At 49.3% G+C, this 22,028-nt stretch overlaps 1 protein-coding gene across 5 annotated transcripts in view; it reads left to right on the forward strand.

Moving 5' to 3' along the window:
* CSNK1G1 (casein kinase 1 gamma 1) overlaps positions 1-22,028 on the forward strand; it is an 88,253-nt gene that overhangs the window by 60,030 nt on the left and 6,195 nt on the right. For 3 of the 5 annotated variants that reach the window (XM_042885766.1, XM_042885767.1, XM_042885768.1), the window contains 8 exons: positions 4,803-4,954; positions 8,010-8,244; positions 9,776-9,861; positions 11,944-12,028; positions 13,964-14,112; positions 15,583-15,687; positions 19,639-19,749; positions 20,024-20,130. In XM_042885766.1, the coding sequence (XP_042741700.1) occupies positions 4,803-4,954; positions 8,010-8,244; positions 9,776-9,861; positions 11,944-12,028; positions 13,964-14,112; positions 15,583-15,687; positions 19,639-19,749; positions 20,024-20,130 (1,030 nt within the window). The remainder of the gene's footprint in view (positions 1-4,802; positions 4,955-8,009; positions 8,245-9,775; positions 9,862-11,943; positions 12,029-13,963; positions 14,113-15,582; positions 15,688-19,638; positions 19,750-20,023; positions 20,131-22,028) is intronic. The other 2 variants (XM_042885770.1, XM_042885769.1) reach the window with 1 other exon arrangement.

Here is a 22,028-nt window from a genome sequence, read left to right on the forward strand (position 1 = left end):
CGGTTGCACTCAGACATGCTAAGGAGAAGCAATGTGTGCTAATTGTTTTACTTAAAGTTTTATTTCAGTCCTGAAGCTGAAATGTATGCAATCAAATATTTGAAAGACCTTTAAGGTAACTTTATTCCAAGTAACAAGTTGATCTTAATTTTTCTCCACTATTATTTTGCAAGTCGATACTTCAGAAACCTGAAGGTCAGAATGAGCCTTTGTTATTTCAGCCTACAGAACATGGCTTGGGGGGGGTAACCTGTTAACCAGCAGAGGTGGAGTGAAACCTGCTGCCCTGGGGTGCTTGAAGAGGTTAGCAGATGAGTTGTTGGCCCAGTCGATGTTGATGGCAAAGTTTCTGTTTCAGCTAGGATTTTATTCTGATTTGAAATTAAGAGAAGGGTAGATCCTCATTAGTGTAATCAGCTTAAGTGGGTTGACTACTCTAAAGCAATTTGTTTAATTTGTTTGAAACATGTTCAATTTTAGCTATAAATGTTCAGCTCTCGCACAGTTGCTATTTATGCTGTTTATCGTGTAATTTTGATTCAGTGATTTGTAAAAATAAACCTTTTTGCTCTGGAAGAGAATCTTGTGACAGCCTGTATCCTATTCATCAGCGCTGCTTTAATATCTCACAGAACTTTTTGTGCATTCATGCTCCAGAGGCACTGCCGTGGCTCTGGATGAGTTTTAAGAGGACTTGTTTGTGCTGCTCGTAGCGTGCTTCCTGCATCCAGCATCAGCCGGTTCCTTGATGTCAGAGTGCTCCCCTTCCCTCTGTCTTTGGGTGTCTCATTTGGGCTTTCGTAGACGTGTCTTCCTCTGTAATGGTTCCCAGCTTTGAAACCTGCACGGGTCTTCAGAAAACAATCAAACTTTAATTCTTTCTTGAAATTGAAGACCTCGGCTCCTCATTTGCCTGCGTGACATCTAAGGGCTACATAAACCAGTTTCCAACGGGAGCAAAGAAATGGTGATTTGGAAGCTAACAGTTCACCTGTTACAACTTGTGGTTGTTTCTTGTTGAATTGATGTACGAGGACTCTGTTCTTGCACCTCCACGGATGTCACGCATAGCTTTCTGTACTTGCTCCCTCACCTCTTCTTTGGGTGTATTTTGGGTTGTGCTGTTGTACTAGGTTTATTCCTAGGCTCTCGCATCAGGGCATATTTGCCCCTGCAGACAGTTTCCACTTTGTTCCTGCCGCGTAGGGCAGTTGCTACACAATGTTTCCCTTGGGCATACCCTTCGATTGGTATCTGCCTGCCTTTTGCTAGTTGGTAATTGGCCCTGGAAGCAGTTGTGGATGGGCTGTGTGGCTCACACGGCTGACGCCTGACCGCCTGGCTGGTTAGAGCACACAGAATGTCCAGTGGGTTGTTAGAGCTGTTCCTCGTGCCACAAAGCATGTGGCAGAAAGACAGCACAACCTGAACTGACCGCGATGCTCTTCTGACCCTTGGACTGAAACTTGCTAGGAGATGTACTTTTGTGGTGTTCATCCAGTTCAGCTGCAGCTCTCTCCAAGAGGGCTGCTGTTTGTTGCTGTTCCCTTCCACATGTCCAAGCTCAAGCAAACACCAAGCTTCTTTGGTCAGCCATTCTCCTGGCCACGTGAGGCCAGCAGGGCAGTGTGAGGTTGGGATCCCTTTGGTGGCAGCCCCAGGAGCTGCGCAGTTTCAGCGCTTTGGGAAACCTGGGGTTGGAGTCACTGGAGCCTGGTGGTAGCAGTCTGGGTTTTGGCTTTGATGTCTGCGTTTGTCTCATTCCGGCAGTGATGCTTTAATCTCCAAAGCGCTGTGCTGGGTTTTCGCTGTGCTCAGCTTGAATTTCTTCCAAGACGCTGCACTGCTGAAATAGCAGAATTTGTCCATGGATTCCAGTGCAGTGATCAGTCTCTGTTTATTGGGTTGATAAACTTTCCACAAGAGTAAGGGTGGAGCAGGACCTCTTACATAGAGTCAAGCCAAATCACTCAGCAGCACAATGGAAGCCATTAAGCAAAGTGCACTGCAGGGTGCTGCTTTTCTTTCCGAAGACGATCCTGTGTGTGTCATATGTATTTTCTTGCGTTAATATTTAGTGCCATGGAGAACATCCTTGTTTGGATGTTATTCTGTGTGTTAGTTGGGATTAAGTGGTCGAGGTTTGTATTTGAAGTGTTGAGTTGTATCATTCAGTCCTTGGGATGAGCCCTGTGCTCTTTTTGGCTTTCCATCTTCTCTGACTGCAAACCTCCCCTAGGACAGCTGCACAGCAGTGTCTTCCTTTGACCTTTCCAACCCTCGGCCAACACAACGGCTTTGCATTAAAAACCTCAAGTTTGACTGCCTAGGCAAAAGATACCTTTTCCTTCATCAGCAATCGATCTCCTTTGTTGGAAATATCCTTCTTAAGTATTTAGGGATCTGTGGGTGGTATTTTTGAAGCTCCTGTGGCTCACTGTGACAGTGGACTTGGTGGGACCAGGACACAGTGCTTGTTGCAGAAATAGTCGGGCTGCATTCTGAATGATGGGCATCCAGAGCAGCTGGGCTCTGAACAAGTTATTATGTAGATTTTCTGAGGCTTGTAGGGAGAAGTGGCTCAGGGAAACCTACATCTCAGATACGCACCCTGGAATTATGTAGCCTTATCTGCCCGCTTGGATCCTGCAGGAAGCAGGTACTGCTACTGTTAAAGCTCCTGTTTCCAGCTTTGTCCTTTCCCAAAGAAATACTGAGTATGGACTTGAATTTTAGTGAGTTGAGAGTGCGTTCCTCCCAGCTTCACTGTGCTGATGGTGTGGGGCTGGGAGGCTCTGAAGGGCTGGTCACCATGCGGCCTCGGTCACATTCCTCCAGATGCCCTCTGAAAATGAGATGTGTGACAGCGTTTTTATTCCAGCAAAGGCAAGATGTACATTCTTGACCGCAGGCACAGCTGGCAGCAGCACGGCTGAAAACCCTCGGAGAAAATCGAACCCTAAAAATATGCCTGAAACTAAAATAACGTCCTCTGCAGGCTGCCACTTAGGATGCTTTTTTTTAATGTTCTTAGCTACAGCTTCACCTTGTGGGAGCTCCTGCCTAGAGCAGAGCCTTCCCGAGGCTTAATCCCACTGTGAAAGTGAGAAGGGCACTCCAAGCTCTTGGCTCGGAGCACTTGGAGCTGATGGCAGAGCTAACTGCAGGGGCTGGGCCCCAGGGAGCACTCAGGCTTGCCGTGCTTCCTTTCTCACGTGAAACCCCTGTCGTTGGAGCCTGGCTGCCATTTATCTTCCTGGTTCTCATGTCCAGTAGGAATTCAACTTTAATTGCAGCAGGCTCTCTTTACCAAGTAAGGATGTAAATGTATTCCTTTTCCCTTGCTCTGGGAATGAGATTCTTAGCCTTCCTTAAGAGCCTGTCGGCAAATTTGTTCTCCAGTACTCCATAATTAGCACGCTCCTTGCCTGACTGGTTTCCTTCCGGTTTGCACTTTTCAGGACTGTTATCATGACATAGAAATCGCAGTGCAAATATTGTGCAGAGAGCTTGAATTTAGAAGTCTCTGTTTTAAGCTTGTCAAGCCTTCAGCACAGGGCTGATGGCATTCAATTGCCGTTTGTGTTTATTTGGGGATTTTGGAAAATGTTCAGGGCTGCCTGGGTCAGGTTCCACTGTTGCTTTTGGAATCGCTTCCATGTCAGACAGCCCTGCTTTCTCAGAGGATGCTGCTGCTGTTCATGCTCACTACAGCATAAAGCAAAGGGCAATAGCCTCCCAGGCTCAGGTTGGCGGTGCTGGGCAGATGCTGGATGTGGGACACGAACTCGGGTTGGGCTGGGAATGCCTGCAATACTCCATAATATCTCACTAATGCGTCCTGACGACTGATGCCTAACATGATCCCCTGAGCATGTGATTTAACGAGATTAAAGCCATCCCTCAGTAATCTTTGTCGAGCTGTATTTTGTTCTTTTCATGTAATTCACGGGAGTATAAAATCTGCAATATTTAAGCTCTGGTAATCTCAGTGCCTCATGTATTGTATTGTTGGCAAGTTGATTAGTGCCGCTGGGCAGATTAACGAGCTTTCCTGAACCTGTAGGTGAAGCTGCTGTGCTTCTGACACGCTCCGGTTCTGGCGTTCTCTGCCTTTACCTGCACTGGGCTCGGCTGCCTGGGCACGTCGTGGGCAGATACACAGCCAGAGCTGGGTACACAGCTGCACCAGCAGCCCAGTTCTGGTGGCCGATGATTAGCGAGAGGAGCAGTTAGCTCTGCGCTGCGTTCTGCCCTGGATGGACCCTGATTGTTTCTTTGTGGTGATGGATGAAAACATCAATCTCTGCTCTTTCTTACGAATATAGTGCAGGCAAGCTTTGTGTGACCGTGCTGTGTAACCCCAGCTGGGGATTCGCTAGGTTTGACTGCAGCCCTTTTTCAAACATACCTCGTTTTCTGCAAGGGCTTTGTGTTCCTGGCTGCTCAGACGAGCGCCAGCCCGTGGCTCTGCCTGCTGCTCAGTGTGACGCAGGGAGCACTGAGTTGGTTATGCTGAGGCCAAGCCTTTGTGCTTCCAGGGCCAGGCGCTTTCATGTGGTCACATTATTGCTTTGAAATCCATTTGTCTAATCAAGGGTGTAGCCGAGCAAAGCCTGCACTCATTTGGCCTTTGGTTCATTCACAGTACATGCTGAAACTAATTTGCTTGCCATGTAAGATCAGAAAGGACGCTCGAGATGTGAAAACCAAGGCTTTGCACAGCAAAAGATTTGCACCCAGGAGAAAGGGTGTCTATGTTGTCCCAGTGACTGATTCCAATCCTTTTCATATTCTTCCAGCTGAAGGGCTTCCCCAGGTTTATTATTTTGGACCGTGCGGAAAGTACAACGCCATGGTACTGGAGCTGCTTGGTCCTAGCTTGGAAGATTTGTTTGACCTCTGCGACAGGACGTTCACTCTGAAAACGGTATTAATGATAGCCATCCAGCTGGTGAGTAAAGCGTTTGTGTCAGCTCTCTTAGCCAGCCAGTTCTAAATTAGCTTGGCTTCGCCAGAACAGAACCTCAAGTGGAAAATTGAGGTCACAGATGCACGGTGTTGATCCACACTGACATGGTTTTGGGTGCACAGCATTGTGCTCCTGTGGCCAAGCAGCCTGGTTTTGTTTGAGTGCTCCTGCATCATTGTAAAACCAGTTTATAGTCTTTTTGATTAAATCAGATGGCAAAGCCTTGCATACAGTCTGTATCCCTTTTCATTGCACTCCAGAAACAGTATTACTGTTTCGGGCAACTCTTCAGTGTTCAAAAAAATAACCATTGGTCTCATAAGCGGTGAGAACAGAGTAGCAATGTTGGATATGTTTTTCAGTATGTGCATGTAGCATAAGGCAAAATTTGGGTTGAAACAACATGCATCAAGTTGAATTTGAGTAACTTACATTTCTTACAGTAGTGTTAGAGACATGTCCTAGTACTTACAGGAGTAATTTTATTGCAATGAGTCTGCTGGGGAAATGAAGCCTAACACAGCAGGGTCCTGCCTTGTGCCAAGCACTGGGGTGGCAGATCAGTTCTGTACTGGGAGGATCTCCATTGGCACCAGCTGCCCATCCTGTGACCTGGCCTGGCCTGCCTGCTCACCAAGACACCAGGACCAGCGTGGAAAAAGGGGGCTCAGAGTGAATCATGGGGACAGGAAAAGCAATCCCACATGGAACTGGGGTTCTCTGTAGGCAGCACTTCTCCTTTTTCCTTGGGGAGATGTTTGAGGACCTTACCAATCTTTTCAGGAAGAGGTCATGAGATACCAGCGTGAACGCATGTGTTTAAGGAGACAGATTTAGCATCTTCACAGGTGCTCCATCTCCTTTGCCAGAAGGGTTTGTGGGAGGAGGGCTCAGCTGTCTCCAAAGTGCTTTCTGAAGGGGCTGGCGCTTCCTGCTCCACTGGGACAGAAGCCCTTTGGGGAATGTTGTCTTGGATTTCTGCTAATTCCTATACTAAATCATTACCATTGCTGTGTCACACTCCAGTGTGAGAGAGACATACAAGAAGAGGAGCTGAGCTGTCACGTTCAGTGGTGGTTTTGCCTCCGTAAATTGTTTTGCTGTTGTTTTTGAGCAGCCAAGCCTGCTTAAGCTGCTGTAATTCTAATCTCGGTCGTGAGGAAATGTGAAACTTCACTGCCAGAATGCAGCGCATCGCACAAGCAGTGCCACTCTGCTCTGGTGTTTGAGATGCCTGGTAAGGATGCCCAACACGCAGGCAGACTTCCCACCACGTGAGCAGCCTGCTGCCACCCAGACAGCAGGGAGAAGCACCTCGCTGCCTCAAGTCCCCGCTGGAGAGGGGAAGGAAAGGTTCTCTGTGGTTGTTTTCGCACACGTGCTGCAGGAGGACTCCTCTGGCTGATGGGAGCTTTTGGGCGCTGCTACTCCACAGTGAGTGCATTTCTGATGCCTCACGTTGCTCGGCTGGAGCATCGCGTTGGAACCGCTTCCTCCAACCTCTGCGTGCAGCTGAACAGACGGAGCGTCCCTGAGCTGTGCAACGCAGGGAAATAAAGCAGGTGGTCACTGAGGCTGTCCCACCTGCACATAAATCAGAAGTCATGCCTTGGCTGCGCAGGGCTGACAGCCATCAGTTCCCTGCTCCTGCAGACAGAAGCGAGGCAGGCGTCCTGTCACAGGGCATAAGGCACACCGCTGCCGCAGGACATCTTTGTGATGGGGAAGAGCCTCTTCCAGCCGTCCCCAGCAGCACAGCAGGAGGTGTGCAGGCAGATGGAAGGAAACCCGCCTGCGCCTGTCTGCGGCGGAAGCACAAAGAGCAGGTTCACCAATAGCTCAGAGTGCTGCTGGAGTGTGTTGTTCCACAGCATCCTCGCTGTCCGGGTTTTTGTCCAAATTGCTGTCATTGCCATTGGCTGTTGCAACAACTGGGCTTCTTTGGTGGCAGAGATGTACAAGATGAGCCAGTCAGGCTCTGCTTGAAAACCTGTTCTGCACGGAGGGGTCAGGAAACCCTTTGTTCCCATTTTAAGGGTTGCAGTTTAATTTGGGCTGCCTCCTGACATACCTGTCTGTCTCCAAACCTGCTGCTGTGTCACGGAGCTGACTCAAGATGTGAAGAATGGCTGAAGTGTGGAGCATCTGCAGCGTCCTGGAAATGATGAGCAGTAATGGCTGGGAGCTGTGCAATCCATTTTCTCAGCGCATTGAAATAAATCACTGCTTAAAACGAGAGGGGAGAGGAGCGGTAACACAGAGTTAGCGACACAAAGGAGAGCTGCTTGCAGGCCTGCTCAAACATCGTTACACATCATTTAGGCGTTTTCTGAAGCAGAATTAACAATGCACACTGAGTGAGGTGTGTTGCGAGAGCTGAGGCAGCCCTTCTTCCCTTGGAGCCAGGCGTCTGGCCCTTTGCTTGCTCCTTGGTGGCAGAACACAGATAGTCAAAAGCTGAAAAATACTCCAACCAATTCTGCTTGACGACTGGTGAGATTAATTATTCTTTTTAGTCGGTGTTGAGGAGCGTAAGGCTTCCGCCTGCCCAGATCCCCCCCTCCAGGGAGAATTTGGCATGTCTAAGACAGCATATGGGTTGAGGGAGGGAGGTGGTGAGGCACAGAGCAACAAGGGAGGGCTGTGGGTAAGGGAGGAGCTCCTGGTAGCCGGCTTAGCGTGTTTAAAATCAATACAAAAGGCTGCTGCAATTCTCCATGGAATCCTTCCAAGAACGCTGTGCTGGTGGTAGCATTACAGAAGAAATGGTCCTGTTCCTTTTCAGATGAAGTCAGGGAGCACAGGGCGAAAGGTGGGGATGGCAAATTCCTCTTCCAGCTGTGCAATGAAGAATGCCACTGTTCAGGCAGTCACCAGTGCCTCATTCTGCTCTGTTGGTGCCACTTGCACAGTGCCTGTGTGTGCAGGCAGCGGGTGGCTTGAGGAGCCTTTGTGGTGGGCTGCAAAACCTGGCTGCTCTGTTTGCAGGAGAGCAGCTGGGCTGCCTGGGAGTAATGTTTGCTTCGTCCTTTTGCAGATCTCTCGAATGGAATACGTGCATTCGAAGAACCTCATCTACAGAGATGTCAAGCCAGAAAACTTCCTTATTGGCCGGCAAGGCAATAAGAAAGACCACGTCATTCACATCATAGACTTTGGATTGGCAAAGGAGTATATTGACCCAGAAACCAAAAAACACATACCTTACAGGGAACACAAGAGCTTAACTGGAACGGCGAGATACATGTCCATCAACACACATCTTGGCAAAGGTCTGTACGTTCAGCACGAGCTGTGCTGGTGCTGGGGAGCTCTGATGGTAGCTCAGCTTATGGCTCCGTGCCCTTCATACCTTTGCTAACACAGCATGGCGATGCCGTGAGGCTTCTGGGGGTTTGTTGGTTGTTTTTTTTTGAGCAGTTGAGACAGCTGAAAGTGTTGGAACTGGAAGCCTTGTAATTATGGTTTTTGTTAGGAGCAAAACAATAAAGGTAGCAGTCCTGCTCTGATAAAAGCAAGTGGGCAGGCAGTAATTGCCACACTTAGTGGCGACCAAGGAGATCTTTATAGCACAGCCCCACACCAGCGCCTTTCAGTTTCAGTTGCTGTTCCCTGACCTAATAACCAGTTGGAGAAAATGAATAATGGCTTTCCTTAATGATAGAACTAATTTTAAACCCATCTTCTGTCTCCTCACTCGCTGCCTTGTATCCTTGGAAAATTACATCTTTGTGGCTGAAAGGCAGAAGCCCTTGTTAAATGTTTATAGTCCTTTAAACTCACGAGAGTGGTACGGCGGTGGCACAGCGACGGGTCGGAGAGCCTCTCGTTTTGGGGAGTGAGAAGAGATGGGTGCAATTTCTGTTTCTGAGGAGATGGGGGAAGAGATGGAGGAAGTGAGCGGCTGCAGATGGGAGCACCGCAGGGCACTGCTCTGCCACCACCTACCGGCCAGCTGGCCTCCAGGCTCCGTGTGCTCCGTGTTCTGTGTGCGGGGGAGCCTGGGGGAGAGCAGGTCGCTGCCGCTGGGAGGCAGAGACAGTTGGTGAGCAGCGCTGGGGGCCCCACACTGCTGGGGAGCTCTGGGACCATTCGTCCAGCAAGCAGTGATGCCAACAGGACAGCCTCCTGCTGCTCAGGTTGCCTTTGTTCTCCCTTGTATCCTGTGGCTTGTTGGCAGTGTGGGCCACGTTTCGGTAGATTATTTTAAAGGATGCCTTGCCCTTGGCTCGAGGCCTCCTTTTTATGTTTTTTTACCTCATCTATAATCATAACATCTGCATGGCAACAGCAGCGAGTGTTTCACGAGCAAAAGCAATGCTAAAAGGAGCTATTTTTAACCCTCTGTGATGCACTGAGCTCCAGAAGCAGCAGGAGATGGCTGGCACTGTGTGCATGTCAGTTCCCACAGCTGGCTGCGAGTGTCCCCTGCCCGCTGCTGCAGGGCTCAGAGGAAGTAATCCAGCACATCCTTTGCACACAGTGCTGGGCACGCTGGCTCCCAGCTCCTATCTTCTAGCTGATCCGTGTGTTTCATGTTCCTTGTACCGAGTTCCAAGTTCTTTTGCGCAAGCCCTGAGATTGCATGTTTGAGAAATATGTAGATGTGGCACTGAGGGACATGGGTTAGTGGGCAATATTGGCAGTAGGTGGATGGTTGGACTAGATCATCTTTTCCAACCTTAATGATCGTATGATTCAAGTGAGCATTCCTGCTATAGCTTTCTGCCTGAAATCCCTTTTCCTACTGGCCAGATCCATTTCTGCAGCCGCAGCAATAATTTGTCATCTCTTCTGTTGCAGAGCAAAGTCGTCGAGACGACTTGGAAGCCCTTGGCCACATGTTTATGTATTTCCTGCGAGGCAGTCTGCCCTGGCAAGGACTGAAGGTAGGTTTGAGTCTTAGGTTTTGCCCATTGAAACTCACTTTTCTGCCCAGATGTGAATCTGTCAGGGGAACATATGGAAAATCAGGGCATAGCAGTCATGTATGTCTGTGAAGTTGAATACTAACGTGTTAGATTTACCTGCAGAGAAGATGCCAGGCCTGAAGTACATTACCTGGCACTGCAGATTAGTGTTAGCATCACTGAGTCGGTGCAGCTCTGCAGGGAAGGTGCGAGCAAAGGAGCTGCTGGGACAGGGAGGGCAGCAGTGGGGCTGCTGAGCAGTTGGAGCAGCTTAACTGTAATGTGCACCTGCCCAGAACACAATGGTTGTTTATGAAATTCCGGTGATGGCACACAGTGCCCCAGCTGCATCCAGGGTCGTGTTTGTAACAGGAGCAGTCTGATGGTTTTAGACTTGCCGAGAGACTTTAGCCTGAAAAGCTGCTTTTCTGGCAGAAGTATGGAGCTTGGCTTCCCTCCAGCGACAGCGGACATTCAGTGCTCAGTTCTGGATTGTAAGTTTATGAAATGTCATCTACAGTGCTGAGGGCTGCGAGCAATTGAGTTACAACAGCCGCAGCTGACATCCATCAGCAGAATGCCATGTGCTGGCTCCCAGCTGCTGCTGGCTTCATCTTCTCTTCTCCACCACCTTCCTGATCGTGCAGCTACGTGTTCACCTCTGGAGCTGCACTGAGTGTAGGGATGAGGGTGACCAGCTTAGGAGGTTTTTAGTGAAGACAGCAACTCCTTTTAGGCCTGTTGGCATGCTGTGAAAAAACAGATGAGCTTTTGGGCTCAGCATCTTCAGCGGAGTGCTGCTGTGGCCGATGGCATGATAGAACCTGCTAAGCTGCTTTGTCACCATCTATCCAGAGTTAACCTCAGCTTTGCCTTATCAACATGTGTCAGAAGTGTCAGCAGCAATGCAGAAAACACAGAAGGGATTTTCAAGGACTGAAATGATCCTGAAAGGGCTCAGAACCTCTCTGGCAATAGGTGCACTTCCAATGGTAAATCTATCAGTGTTATTCCATTACATATTTTATTTCTTTAGTTTGAACTTAACTGCTTTAAATCAATCCTATAAACTACTCTAAAATAATTCCAGGTTTAGACAGGACTGCAAAATTTTCCTTGGATCAGTGCTGAGTTAGTGAGAATTAGTTGTTTGCTCCTTGAAGTCTTGCATTTCTTTAGCTTCAGAGCACACCCAAATTCTTCAGCCTGAAAACGTGGCATCTTCACGCTTGTAGGTTTCCTCAGCCTACACTTCTGGTCTCTACTGTCAGTGCTGAGGTCTTAAGAGGACATCTTACAATGCTAATTGTATTGCTGGCAGGTCTAATTGGCATATTTTGAAATGGAGGCAGTGAAACCTGTTTGTAGGGTGCCAACTGGAGCAGAGTGCTCTGCTTCAGGAGCGATTCAGGTGGGAAAACAAACTGAAATGTATGTCATTTTTCTGGATGACCAGCTGCTTAATCAGTGCTAAGTGACAGGCACTTGGGGGTGAAATGCACGTGAAAGCACGGGGTTTGGGAGAAGTGTGACTGATATAATCTGGTTGCTTGACTCTGTGGTGGCATTCTGTTCTGCACAGTAAAAACATGACATGTCAAAATTGCTGTCACAGTTTAACTGCTTTTGCAGTTGCTTATGAAGCTGTCATGCTTGCAGATGGCTCTCAGCCTAGGACTGCTCTTTGCTGGAGTGTCAGGATACTGATGTGCAATTGAAGTATATGCAGCTTTAATTTCTTGCCCCAGAAAAGCTTCCCTATATCAGGACTGGGCTGGTAAGAAATGAGCCCTGTGAGCACAACCAGCGTGCTTCCTTTCAAGTACTGGAGGCATCCTGAATACCTCTCTGAATGTTCTGTGCTGACTGCATGTAAAGCACACAGTGAAGATAACAGCAGGATAACATACTGTAATCTAGGATGCAGTTCAGCTCCAAGTGACATCGCCTGCTACCACCCAGAATCAGCATTAAACACCTTGTTTTTCTTCCCAGACAGCATGGCGTTTCTCACACGGTTGAACTCTTTCCCCACAACTGTTTTGTCTTTGTGCACTGCAGGCTGACACCTTAAAAGAGAGGTATCAGAAGATCGGGGACACAAAGCGAAACACTCCGGTTGAAGTTCTCTGTGAGAACTTTCCAGGTAAAGTGCTGATGGGGTCACTGGAGACAGACATACCTTGTTGGATATGATAGATCTGAGCAGCTCTGGCAGAGAGGATTTCAGTGATGTACACGTGTTATGTCGTTCCTCAAGCAGGAAAACAACTGGGGCTGCTGCTAGGAATTAGCAGGGCTGGGAGCTTGTGACTGTGGCTTGCTACAAGCATAACTCTTCCCACTCTGCAAGCTGGGCAGTGCCTGAGTGCCCCATGTCCCTGCTTTTCTTCCTTCCTGCAGAGGACCTTGTTGTCTTCCCTCTCTCAAGTGCCTGTGTTGGCTCTACTCAGTTGATTTGTTTCCAGTTGAAAAGACTTACAGGTGCTAAAATTTTAGGTGGCCAGCTTAGAAGATGGGACGATGTCACTGAATTCCACCTTCTAACAATGGCTTCAAGGAGAGCTTTATTAAGGGTGCACTCCTAGCAAAGTTTGGCAGCTTTTCTCCAGTTCAGCAGAAGTCCGTTGCAGAGCTGGGAGAGCAGAGTATGAAGTGAAAGCCCTCCCGGGGTGCGGTGCAGCCTCCGTGCAGTGCTTTCAGTATTCTGTCTACGAGGTGAGAAACTGGACAACAGGGAGAGCACCCAGGTCCTCACAGTCTGCCCCATTCCTGTTGGAGCCGTTCTCATAGACTCACAGAATCATTACAGTTGGAAAAAACCTCTAAGATCATTTAGTCCAACCATCAACCCATCTCACCATGCCCATTAATTCGTGTCCGTGGCTCTTTACCAGCACAAGGAGCAGCAAGTCTGGAAGGAATTGTTGTTCAGGTCATTCTTATTTCCCAGACACGTTTCCATCCCAAATCCACCAAGCTCCAAGCAGAAAGACATCAGGTTGGCTGTTGTCGTTTTTGCTCTTTTCCCCATTCCTTCCCTTCCCGGTGCTCCTTCCTCAGAGCTCTGTCACACATGCAGGTCTGGGCTGAAAGGAGATGAGACAACTTCTTTCCCGCACTTGCCTGAATCCCGTTGATCATCTTTCAAAGACAACAGCAGGAGGAGGAAATGACCTTTCTTCTTCTTTTGCCTCAGTGTGACAGACAAGCTGCCAACCATAGGCGTAGCTAACCGTCACCAAGCAGAGCTGCTTTTATTTTTGTCAGTTAAAGGCAAAAACTGAGCTTCTTCCTGCAGTACCCAGTCTTATTCCTCGTGTTGAGCTCTGCTCAGAACAACAGTCCTGTCCTGGTATAGAAATCACTGTGTCTATTTTAAATGTCTGTGAGCTGACGTATGCGTGAGCATCCTGTAGGCAGGCTCAGAGAGCTGCCCTGTGTTGTAGAGTGCATTTTAGTGTTTGTTTTTATACAAGGGTATAGAGTGAAGCTTGCTGTGGAACTTGCTGGAGGTAGAGCAGCAGCCCTCTGCAGCAGGTGTGGGACTCCAACATTGTTAGAGATGTATTTGTATCGATTTGCATTGTGGGCTGCTTCTAAAGCAGTAGTTTTTAAAGGAAAGCCAAGGTTAGCAGCAGCAGCCCAGGCAATTCTCCCTGCGTGATGCTCAGTGCTGCAACAAGGCCTTACTTTATAGCAGCTCATTCAGAAGATTCAGAATGAAAGCAAGCTATTATTAGGCTTTGGGCAGGGCCGGAGGGCTCTAGAGAGCTGAGTGAGGTTCATCAAGCAGCAGGAGGCTGGGTAGGTCACAGGGGGTGAAGGCCTGCAGGCTCTCCTCAGCTCCCATCGATCTGCCTGGCTGAATGTGGCAGAGCCTGGGCAGCTCTGGGGTCTGCCCCTGGTCCGGCTGGGGGAACTGTCGTGCTCTGTGCCGTGGAAGGGCCTTGTTAGAGTTCATTGAAAAGCACCTTTCCAGCGTGTGCATGTATCGCGTGCCGTGCGCTGAGAGGCTTGTAAGTGATGGAGCGACGAGTGGGCAGAGCTGACACTGCTTCCTTCTCCCCTTCTCCAACAGAGGAGATGGCCACATACCTCCGTTACGTTCGGCGATTAGATTTCTTTGAGAGACCAGACTACGACTACTTACGAACCATCTTCACAGAGCTGTTTGAGAAGAAAGGCTACACCTTTGACTACGCCTATGACTGGGTCGGCAGGCCAATTGTAAGTCCCTCCTGCAGAGTGCAGGGCCTTGCTGCTCTCGGTTTGTTCCAGTACTGCCAGTTAGTGCCAGTGAGTCAGGATCAAACCGCTCCCTTCTTTTCTGGAGCCAGCAAGTACAGGCTCAGTGCAGAGAGAAGTTCTGGTGCTGTGTTAGGGGGTTCTTGTGGTGCCATGAGTTATCCTAAGGGGCAGATGGCCCCTTGCCACCAATTTAGGTTTGCCTTGGTGTGACATATTCAGTGCTGAATTCCTCCCTTGCAGCCACGAGCAGGACTGGACTTAATTTCCTCTATCCTAGCACATGATTTGAAACCTTTGGTCATCAATATCTGAAGACATCCATCTTACAGCTGGAACCCATACTTGCTTCCTCAGCACCGAGCATAGCAGCTGAGTTGTCACAGAGCAGTACGGGAAATGTGGGCAGGGCTCTGACAGGTGCTCAGAAAACAATGAAAGGAAAACCCATTGTGATCTCTAAAGATCCCTGGGCTTGCCCTGCTCCAGGGGCTGAGCCAGCTCTAAATATGGCGGGGCAACGTGGGAGTATCCAAGCTGCACTTAGCACCAGATGGGACATAACTGTGATCTCAGTCCATTACTCCTATAGTCAAAAGTGTTTGTATTCAGGAAGGCCTTCGCTAAGAGGTATGTCACTGGGAAACCTGGTGAAACGTCTGAAGCTCTTCCGTTGGCTGCCCATCTGATCCGTGCCTGTGCTGCAGCCCGTCGCTTGGTGCCGCTCCGCTGACAGCCTTCCTGCTAACAGCCAGTCGCTGTGCACCACCAGTGGCAAAGGCAGCTGTAAATTAATTGTCACTGGTGCCGGATCAAATGTGTCACTGGTGCCTTCAGAGCTGAACCTGGTACCGCTGCCAGTGACTTCCATCCATCTGTGTTTAGCATTACCAATGTTTTCTGTGCGCAGAGCACTTCGTTTTAGTAAGAAATCATTCCCTTTGTGAATCGTGATTTTTGCTCTCATTTTTGTTTGATTACAAAGACAATTGATAAAAAGCACCTTGTAAGACAAGCTTGCTATTGCTGACAACTGCAGTGGTTGCTATGGAGATTTTGATGTTGTGAGCAAGGATTGTGACTTTGGTGAGAATAGAGCAGATGAAGCCTTAATTTTAACACGTCCTGTTTCTATGCAAGGGTGGTTTTTAAAAGCAACAAGACAATGAGCTGAGGAAAACAAGCCTGTATGTTTTGCAGTTGCATTTGTGACAAGTGCGGTGCGATCTGACACTGGAAGAGATTCAGATGTATCTTTTTAGTTCACTTTCCTACAAGGTGTTTGATGCCGGTATCCAGCAAGCAGTCACATCATAGGCGTCCCATGGCTCTTGCTGTAATTGTGCCCGTTGCTGCCAGTACCTTTGGGCAGCGTTTTGACGTCTTCCTGTGCTGTTTGTGCATGATGGGAGCCGACCTGACTTGTGTCCTAACAAACACCTTGTTTTCCAGCCTACTCCAGTGGGATCTGTTCACGTAGATTCCGGGACGTCTGCAATAACGAGAGACAGCCACGTCCATCGGGACCGGCCGTCACAGCAGGCTCTGCGCAATCAGGTATGTTAGCAGCACTGCCTCGCTTGGCATCCTTCTGAATTCCCCTTGGTCTGCAGAACAGAAGCCCTGCCGGTTGGGGTAGCTGGGGCTGATTCTTGCCTTTGTGGCAAGCGTGTTTCTTGCTTAATTTAGGAAGACTTTGGTCTGAGCAAACTTTTCTCAAAGCAACGAATGGCTGAAAGAGCGGTGGAATTCCTCCAGATTGTGAACAAGTGGGGTGGAGTAAGATGTGTGTGTTCCATGGACATGCACGGCATCCAGCTCAGGGTGCCCTGTCAGAGGCACTGTGCTGCACAGCAGAAAGGACTGCCAGCGCAGGGTCCTTTGGGGAGGCTGGGCGTTGTGGTCCAGATAAACTGCAGGTTTATGAATTTCCCCCTTTTTTCTTTCTAGTGGTAATACTGGGTTGAGAGTCTGGATTTTCTTTATTAGCAAAGGTGCTCAGAAGTTGAGTAGATCTCCAGCTGCTGGCTCCTGGCTGGAGCTGTTGGTGCTCTTGCTTCCCAGTGAGTGGTTCTGGGCTCGCTCTGCTGCTCTAACTGCTGCGTGCTGTTCTGGCTGTGTCTGTGATTCCTGCACCCACACAGCTCACGCGAGCTGGGCCTTGTGGGCACAGAATTGAGTGTGAGATGCAATAACCTGTCTGGGCTCAACTCTCCTTGTTCCATGCAGCTGTGTTTGGAGTGATAGAACACCTAATACAGACTGCATCTAAAGCTTTCAGCTACAATCAGGATGAATATTTCCCCATTAGAAGTGTTGCTTGTAGGAGGCTGCACTGTTTGAAGCATGTGTGCAGTACTTATGCATGCTTATTAGTGTGGACTGGGTTGACAGTAGTAGTAAAATAATGTGCTTTATTATATTGCCTGATGAATGCATTAACTCCATTTTGGGTGGCAGTTTGTAGTTGTCTGCTCTGACAACAGATCTTCGTGCTGTGTACAATCAAGGCATCTCGTTCTCTTTGATGGACAATGACGCCTGGCTTCATTTTCAAGCATATTAGTTCACAAATGTTAGTAGATAGCACAAAGACAGCTGTCTTATTCCCAAAATATTATTTGGACAGCATTCAGTTTTTGTTCTTCTAAGCCTTTCAGTCTTAATCATAGAATCACCAAGATTGGAAAAGACCTCTAAGATCATCCAGTCCAATCATCCGCCAACCACCCATATATCCCACTAAACCATATCCCTCTGTACAACATCTAAGGTTTTTTAACACCTCCAGGGACAGTGACACCACCTAGGCAGCCCATTCCAGTGCCTGACCACTCTTGACTTCCTAACATGCAACCTCAATCCCCCCTGATGCAATTCCAAGGCACCTTTTGTCTTGTTTTTCTCCTAAACATTACTGAGGATGTTCAGTTATTCAATAGGATCAATCACAGAATGGCTTGGGTTGGCAGGGACCTCAAGGATCACTGTCATTTAGCCCCCCTGCTGCAGGCAGGGCTGCCAGTCGCACGATCAAGTAGTGGATCAGGTTGCCCAGGGCTCCATCCACCTTGGCCTTGATCACCTCAGGGATGGATTATGCACAGCCTGGTCCCACCCCCAGCCTTAACCCACCGGCCCTCCACCTGCTCCTGACTGCTCCTCGGAGGCAGCTCCTTGCAGTCCATCCACTTCTTGACACAGAGGCCATCACCTCCACCCCCTCTACCTTGCCTGCCCTTTCTATAAAGCTCATAGCCCTCCATCGTGGTATTCCAGTTATGTGAATCATCCCACCACGTGTCTGTGATGGCAAGAAGATCAAAGTTTCCCAAGTGCACCACAGTTTCCAACTCCTCCCTCTTATTCCTCATGCTGCATGCATTGGTATAGAGGCACTCCAGCTGAGCTTTCAGACACACTGCCTTCCTAGAGGAGCCTTCCCACAAACCTCAGGGACGGATCTGAGCTGACAGCATTCCCTGGCTCTTCTCTGTTCCTCAGCACTACACCAACCCCCCCAGCAGCTCCAGTTTAAAGCTCTCCCAGTGAGCCCAACCAGCTTGCTGCTCCTCCCTGTCAGTTGTGTCCCATCCCATGGTTCACTGAAGGTATGTCATGGATCATAGAAGCCAAAGACCTGAGTGTGACACCACCCATGCACCCTGTCATTCAGCTGGTCCGTTCTCTTCCAGACCTCGGTCTCCAACCAGGAGGACTGAGGAAAGCACCACCTGCATTCCCAATCCTTTTAGCATCTTCCCAAGGCACATAAAGATTCCTTGACATTTTTTTCCTTCCCTGGTCTCAGCCTCAGGCAACCCAGCTTGAAGGACCAGGTGGGGATAGTAGTCCTCCAGCTTTATCCTCCCCAGCGTTGTCCTCCTGTCCCAAATGCAGGCACCCAGCACATATCAGACCTCTCTAGAGAGCTTATCTGGGCAGATGGGCGCCTCAGTGCCCCTCAGCACAGAGCTGCTATGGAAGTCACAGATACCTTCTTCTCTCTCCCACACCATAGATTTTTTTATCAGGTATTTGGGTGTAGAACCTTAAGACAGAAATCTGGCCCTGGTGTCATCTCACGCCTTTCCTGCAGAGTGCCTCCAGGCTCCCAGGCCATGCTCTCTGTGCTGACAGACATACAGCTTCATCAGCTGACCTGGCCAAGGAAACTGGCAGTGCAGTGTTTTGTAGAAAGCAGCACTCAAGATATGTACTTCACCAACTTCTAAAACTCCATTTAAATTCTCCAGTTGTTCTTAATCTTGTGACCTGCAGCAACTGAAGAAGAATTTCAAGGGAAGTGCTTCTCCAGTAACTCCTTTGAATGATACCAATAGAAAAGGATAAGCAGTGTCTCGGGCTGACAGAACAAGCATTTTACAAAAAGATTTACAGGCCTGCATGAAGGCATCTCTAGGGAAACGCTCCCTGTGAGGTGGGTTTGTTGACTGCTCAGGAGGAGCTGCACTGCGGGTCGCTCAGGGACGGACCCAGAGGTCGCTCACAGAGGAAATGATGGTGCTTGTTTTATGGCATGCGAGCAGAGTGCTTTTCTGTTCTGCTTCCTTTTGCAAACGCTCTCGTTCCAGTTTTTTACAAGTGCACAGGAAGGTTTCTGGAGTCATCCTGCGTGGAATTGCTGGCAGCCCCTCCCTCTTTTCCTGGCCACACAGCAGCTCCTCTCTGGCTCTGACCAGGGCTCAGGCTCATTCGTGTGGCTGCAGAGAATGACTGCATCCAGCAACACAGCCATGTCCTTAGTAACGTCGTGCTGGACTCCATTCTGTGCCATTGGCGTGAGATCTGACACGCATCTGTCTGCCTCCCTGTCCTGTGCTTCCAGCCTTGGCAATAAGTTCCTTCAGCTGACTGTTGGTTTGGCTGCACAGAGATGCTCATTGCCCTCAGATGAGCACTGGGTGTGTTGTCATCGGTGCTGGATGACCTGTTAGCAGCCTCGTGTGCAAGTGCAAAGTGGTTCTTCTAATAAAACAAATCAAATTCCAATAATTTCCTTGTATACAGTTTGCATCTACTGGAGATGAAGTCAGCGGAAGTTTCTTGTTTACTGCACTTTTGAGTAAAAAAACGAGTATTTTAGGGAGGTCAGTCTTGGGTATCTCAACTTGCTGCCATGTCCAGGGCTCTGATGTGGGCCCTAGCAGACAGGGTGAAACATGCTGCCAGCATGGTTGTTGCTGTGCTGAAACACATGCAGGCAACACTGTGCATAGAAATAACTTCTTGGATAGATGTGAGCTTTCTTGTTGTTTATCACCTGGAGAAGGAATGCACTCCTGCAGTGGGTAAAGCTGAAGGAATGTATGGTTAATACTTGGTAAAGTTAAGCTGTAGCCTAGCTGTCTAAATTGCCTTGCTGTTTTGCAAGAAAAACCTACAGAGAAACAAAATGGACTAACTCACTAACAGCCATCCTCTCATTTCTTCCCTCATTCACCTTTTGCCCTCTCTTCTGCTTCTCTCCTGCTTCTGGACTTCAAGCAGGCGTCATCCGATCGCCGAGGAGAGTGGGAGATCCAGCCCAGCCGGCAGACCAATACCTCGTACCTGACATCTCATCTGGCTGCGGATCGGCACGGAGGATCAGTGCAGGTACCTGCTCCTCCCTGTCAGAATCTGTGCGTCACTGAATTGCAGTTATACCTGCCACTGCGAGGCCAAATGCTTGGGAAAAGCCAGGTGGCTGCTGTAGACAGGGAGTGTGATGTAAAGGCTTCCCAGGAACCAACAGGAGACAAGAACAGACAGAAATTATTTCACAGGCTTCCCGTTCCTCCAGTATGCCTTTTTGAGACAGGTGGAGATGCATCACGTGGAACCGTGCTGTGGGGGGAGCTTTGTTAATGGGGAATGTCTTGTGTTTCAGGTGGTTAGCTCGACCAACGGGGAGCTGAACGTGGACGACCCGACGGGGGCACACTCCAATGCACCTATAACAGCACAGGCAGAGGTGGAAGTGGTGGAGGAAGCTAAGTACGTTGGCTTTACAAACAGGCTTTCCACTGGTGTGGTCACTAATCTTCCTCCTGTGAAACGAGTGGGGGTATCTACCCACGGGGAAGTACTTGATGCTCGTGTCCCATGCCCTTTTCCTGCATATTGCTGCTTTTGTGCATGGTGCCTTCAGTGCTGCCGCTGCTTTTTAAACTTGTTGTGGCTGGAGAACGTAACTCTTACTCAGAGCATGTGTTGCAAAATAGATGGTAGCACAAGTACCAAAGTAACATGAATAGATTGCAGGAGCCTCCAAAGGGAGAACGCTCTGTATGCTCATGCTGAGTGTAGGAGTAGCGTGAGCACAGCTCAGTGAAGAAATTGTTGGTCTGAGTTCACACTTCATCTGTGGCTGCAATAAGTAATGCCAGGTATCCAGAGTGGTATGACAGTAATCCTTTCAGGGACTTGGGGTTTTCTCTGTGAATTCTCCCAGTCCAGTGCTGAGAGAGAAACCAGTAACAGCCCTTCTGCTGATGGGGAGCCGTGTGCTTGCTTTGAGCAGACCTCTCCTCTGTAGCGTGTGGCAAAGAGTGAGAAGCGACATACATAGTTGCTGCTTTGACCATTTTGGCCTCCATTGCACACGTGCTGCACCTGGCGCCATCATGTCACCTTTTGCATGACCCTCAGCACGGGACCTTCTTGCTGCCCCTGAACTAGAGCAGGACCCCAGCAGGTAATCCCAGCTTCCCCATACAAGGGGAAGTGGGCCTGGAGCTGCCCCCAGACTGGTCAGTGCTGTGACATTGCTCCAGTGCCTGCCTTGGGCAGTCTTGGTGGTGCTGGTGTGGCTTGGCTCAGCCCTCTGCTAGGAATGATTCGTGGAAGGGTAAGAAGGAAAACAGGGAGGTGTGAGAAAGGATGGAAATGGCTCAGAAAACTATCCATCAGGCTGGAGCCTTCTTGTCACTATTCCACCTTGTCACTATTGTGCTGAAGGTCCTTTGCTGCCTGTCCTTCAGAAAGCACTTCTGTGATCTTCCTTGGTGGGAACTGTGCATGATCCTGGCAGCTATTTGAGCAAGCAGTGGATGTGCTTTCTCCTCCCAGCCAAAGGAGTGAGCCATGATTTTGGCACAGGCTTCTCCTAGAGCATGGTGGGGAGGGCAGGTCTTGAGGTGCTACTTGGAGAGTGGGCAATATTCCTCTTAAATTTGGGTAGTGGGGCCTGCAGAGGCCACAGGTTCGGTGTCACAGGCTGTGTCTTGGTCAGGACTGAAGTGGGGCTTCCCAGGCACATGCTTTGAGGCAGACGACCACCCAGCAGCTCTTACATAGGGGAGTATCAAGATAGGTGAGAAGAAGCATTGCGTGAGCCGTGCTGCCCAAGCTGTGCCTGGTCATTTGTTCTGTCCCTCCCAGACTCTGTTTGCGTGGTTCAGAATTGGTTTTGGAGGGTTTCAGCGGTCACTGTGAAGCAGAGCAGACGCTGCTCTGCACCAACAGGTCTGGGGGCTCTTGCTGTAGCTCCCCAGTTCCTTGTTTCATTCCTCTTGCCTCAAGGAGGGCTGTCTTCATCTTTCCTTGCATCTGTGATCATAAATTCCCTCAATTATGAGGAGAGCAAAGGATTTTTACACTCAAAAGATTGATTTGCTGTGTAGCAGTCCAGAAAGGGTTAGAACCAGCTGAATTTGGAGCTCTGTGTTTTGAGGGGAGATGCAGCAGTGGAAAGTTCTTTCCCTGGAGCTCCTGGCCAGCAGAGGAGCTGTGCACATGCTCCTGCTTTGGGGTCCCCTGAGGACACGCTGAACAGCAGCTTACAGACCCACAGGCCCACGAGATGGTTCTTCTGCTGTTGGAGCTGCAAGGGATAGAGCAGTCTCTTGTGTGGTGGCTTGGAGCTCCTGTGTGATCCCAGGCCCCAGAAAGGG

Source organism: Lagopus leucura, unplaced genomic scaffold, assembly GCF_019238085.1.
Source record: "Lagopus leucura isolate 7727_CA_CO unplaced genomic scaffold, USGS_WTPT01 Super-Scaffold_100052, whole genome shotgun sequence".
NCBI classification, from domain to species: Eukaryota; Metazoa; Chordata; class Aves; order Galliformes; family Phasianidae; genus Lagopus; species Lagopus leucura.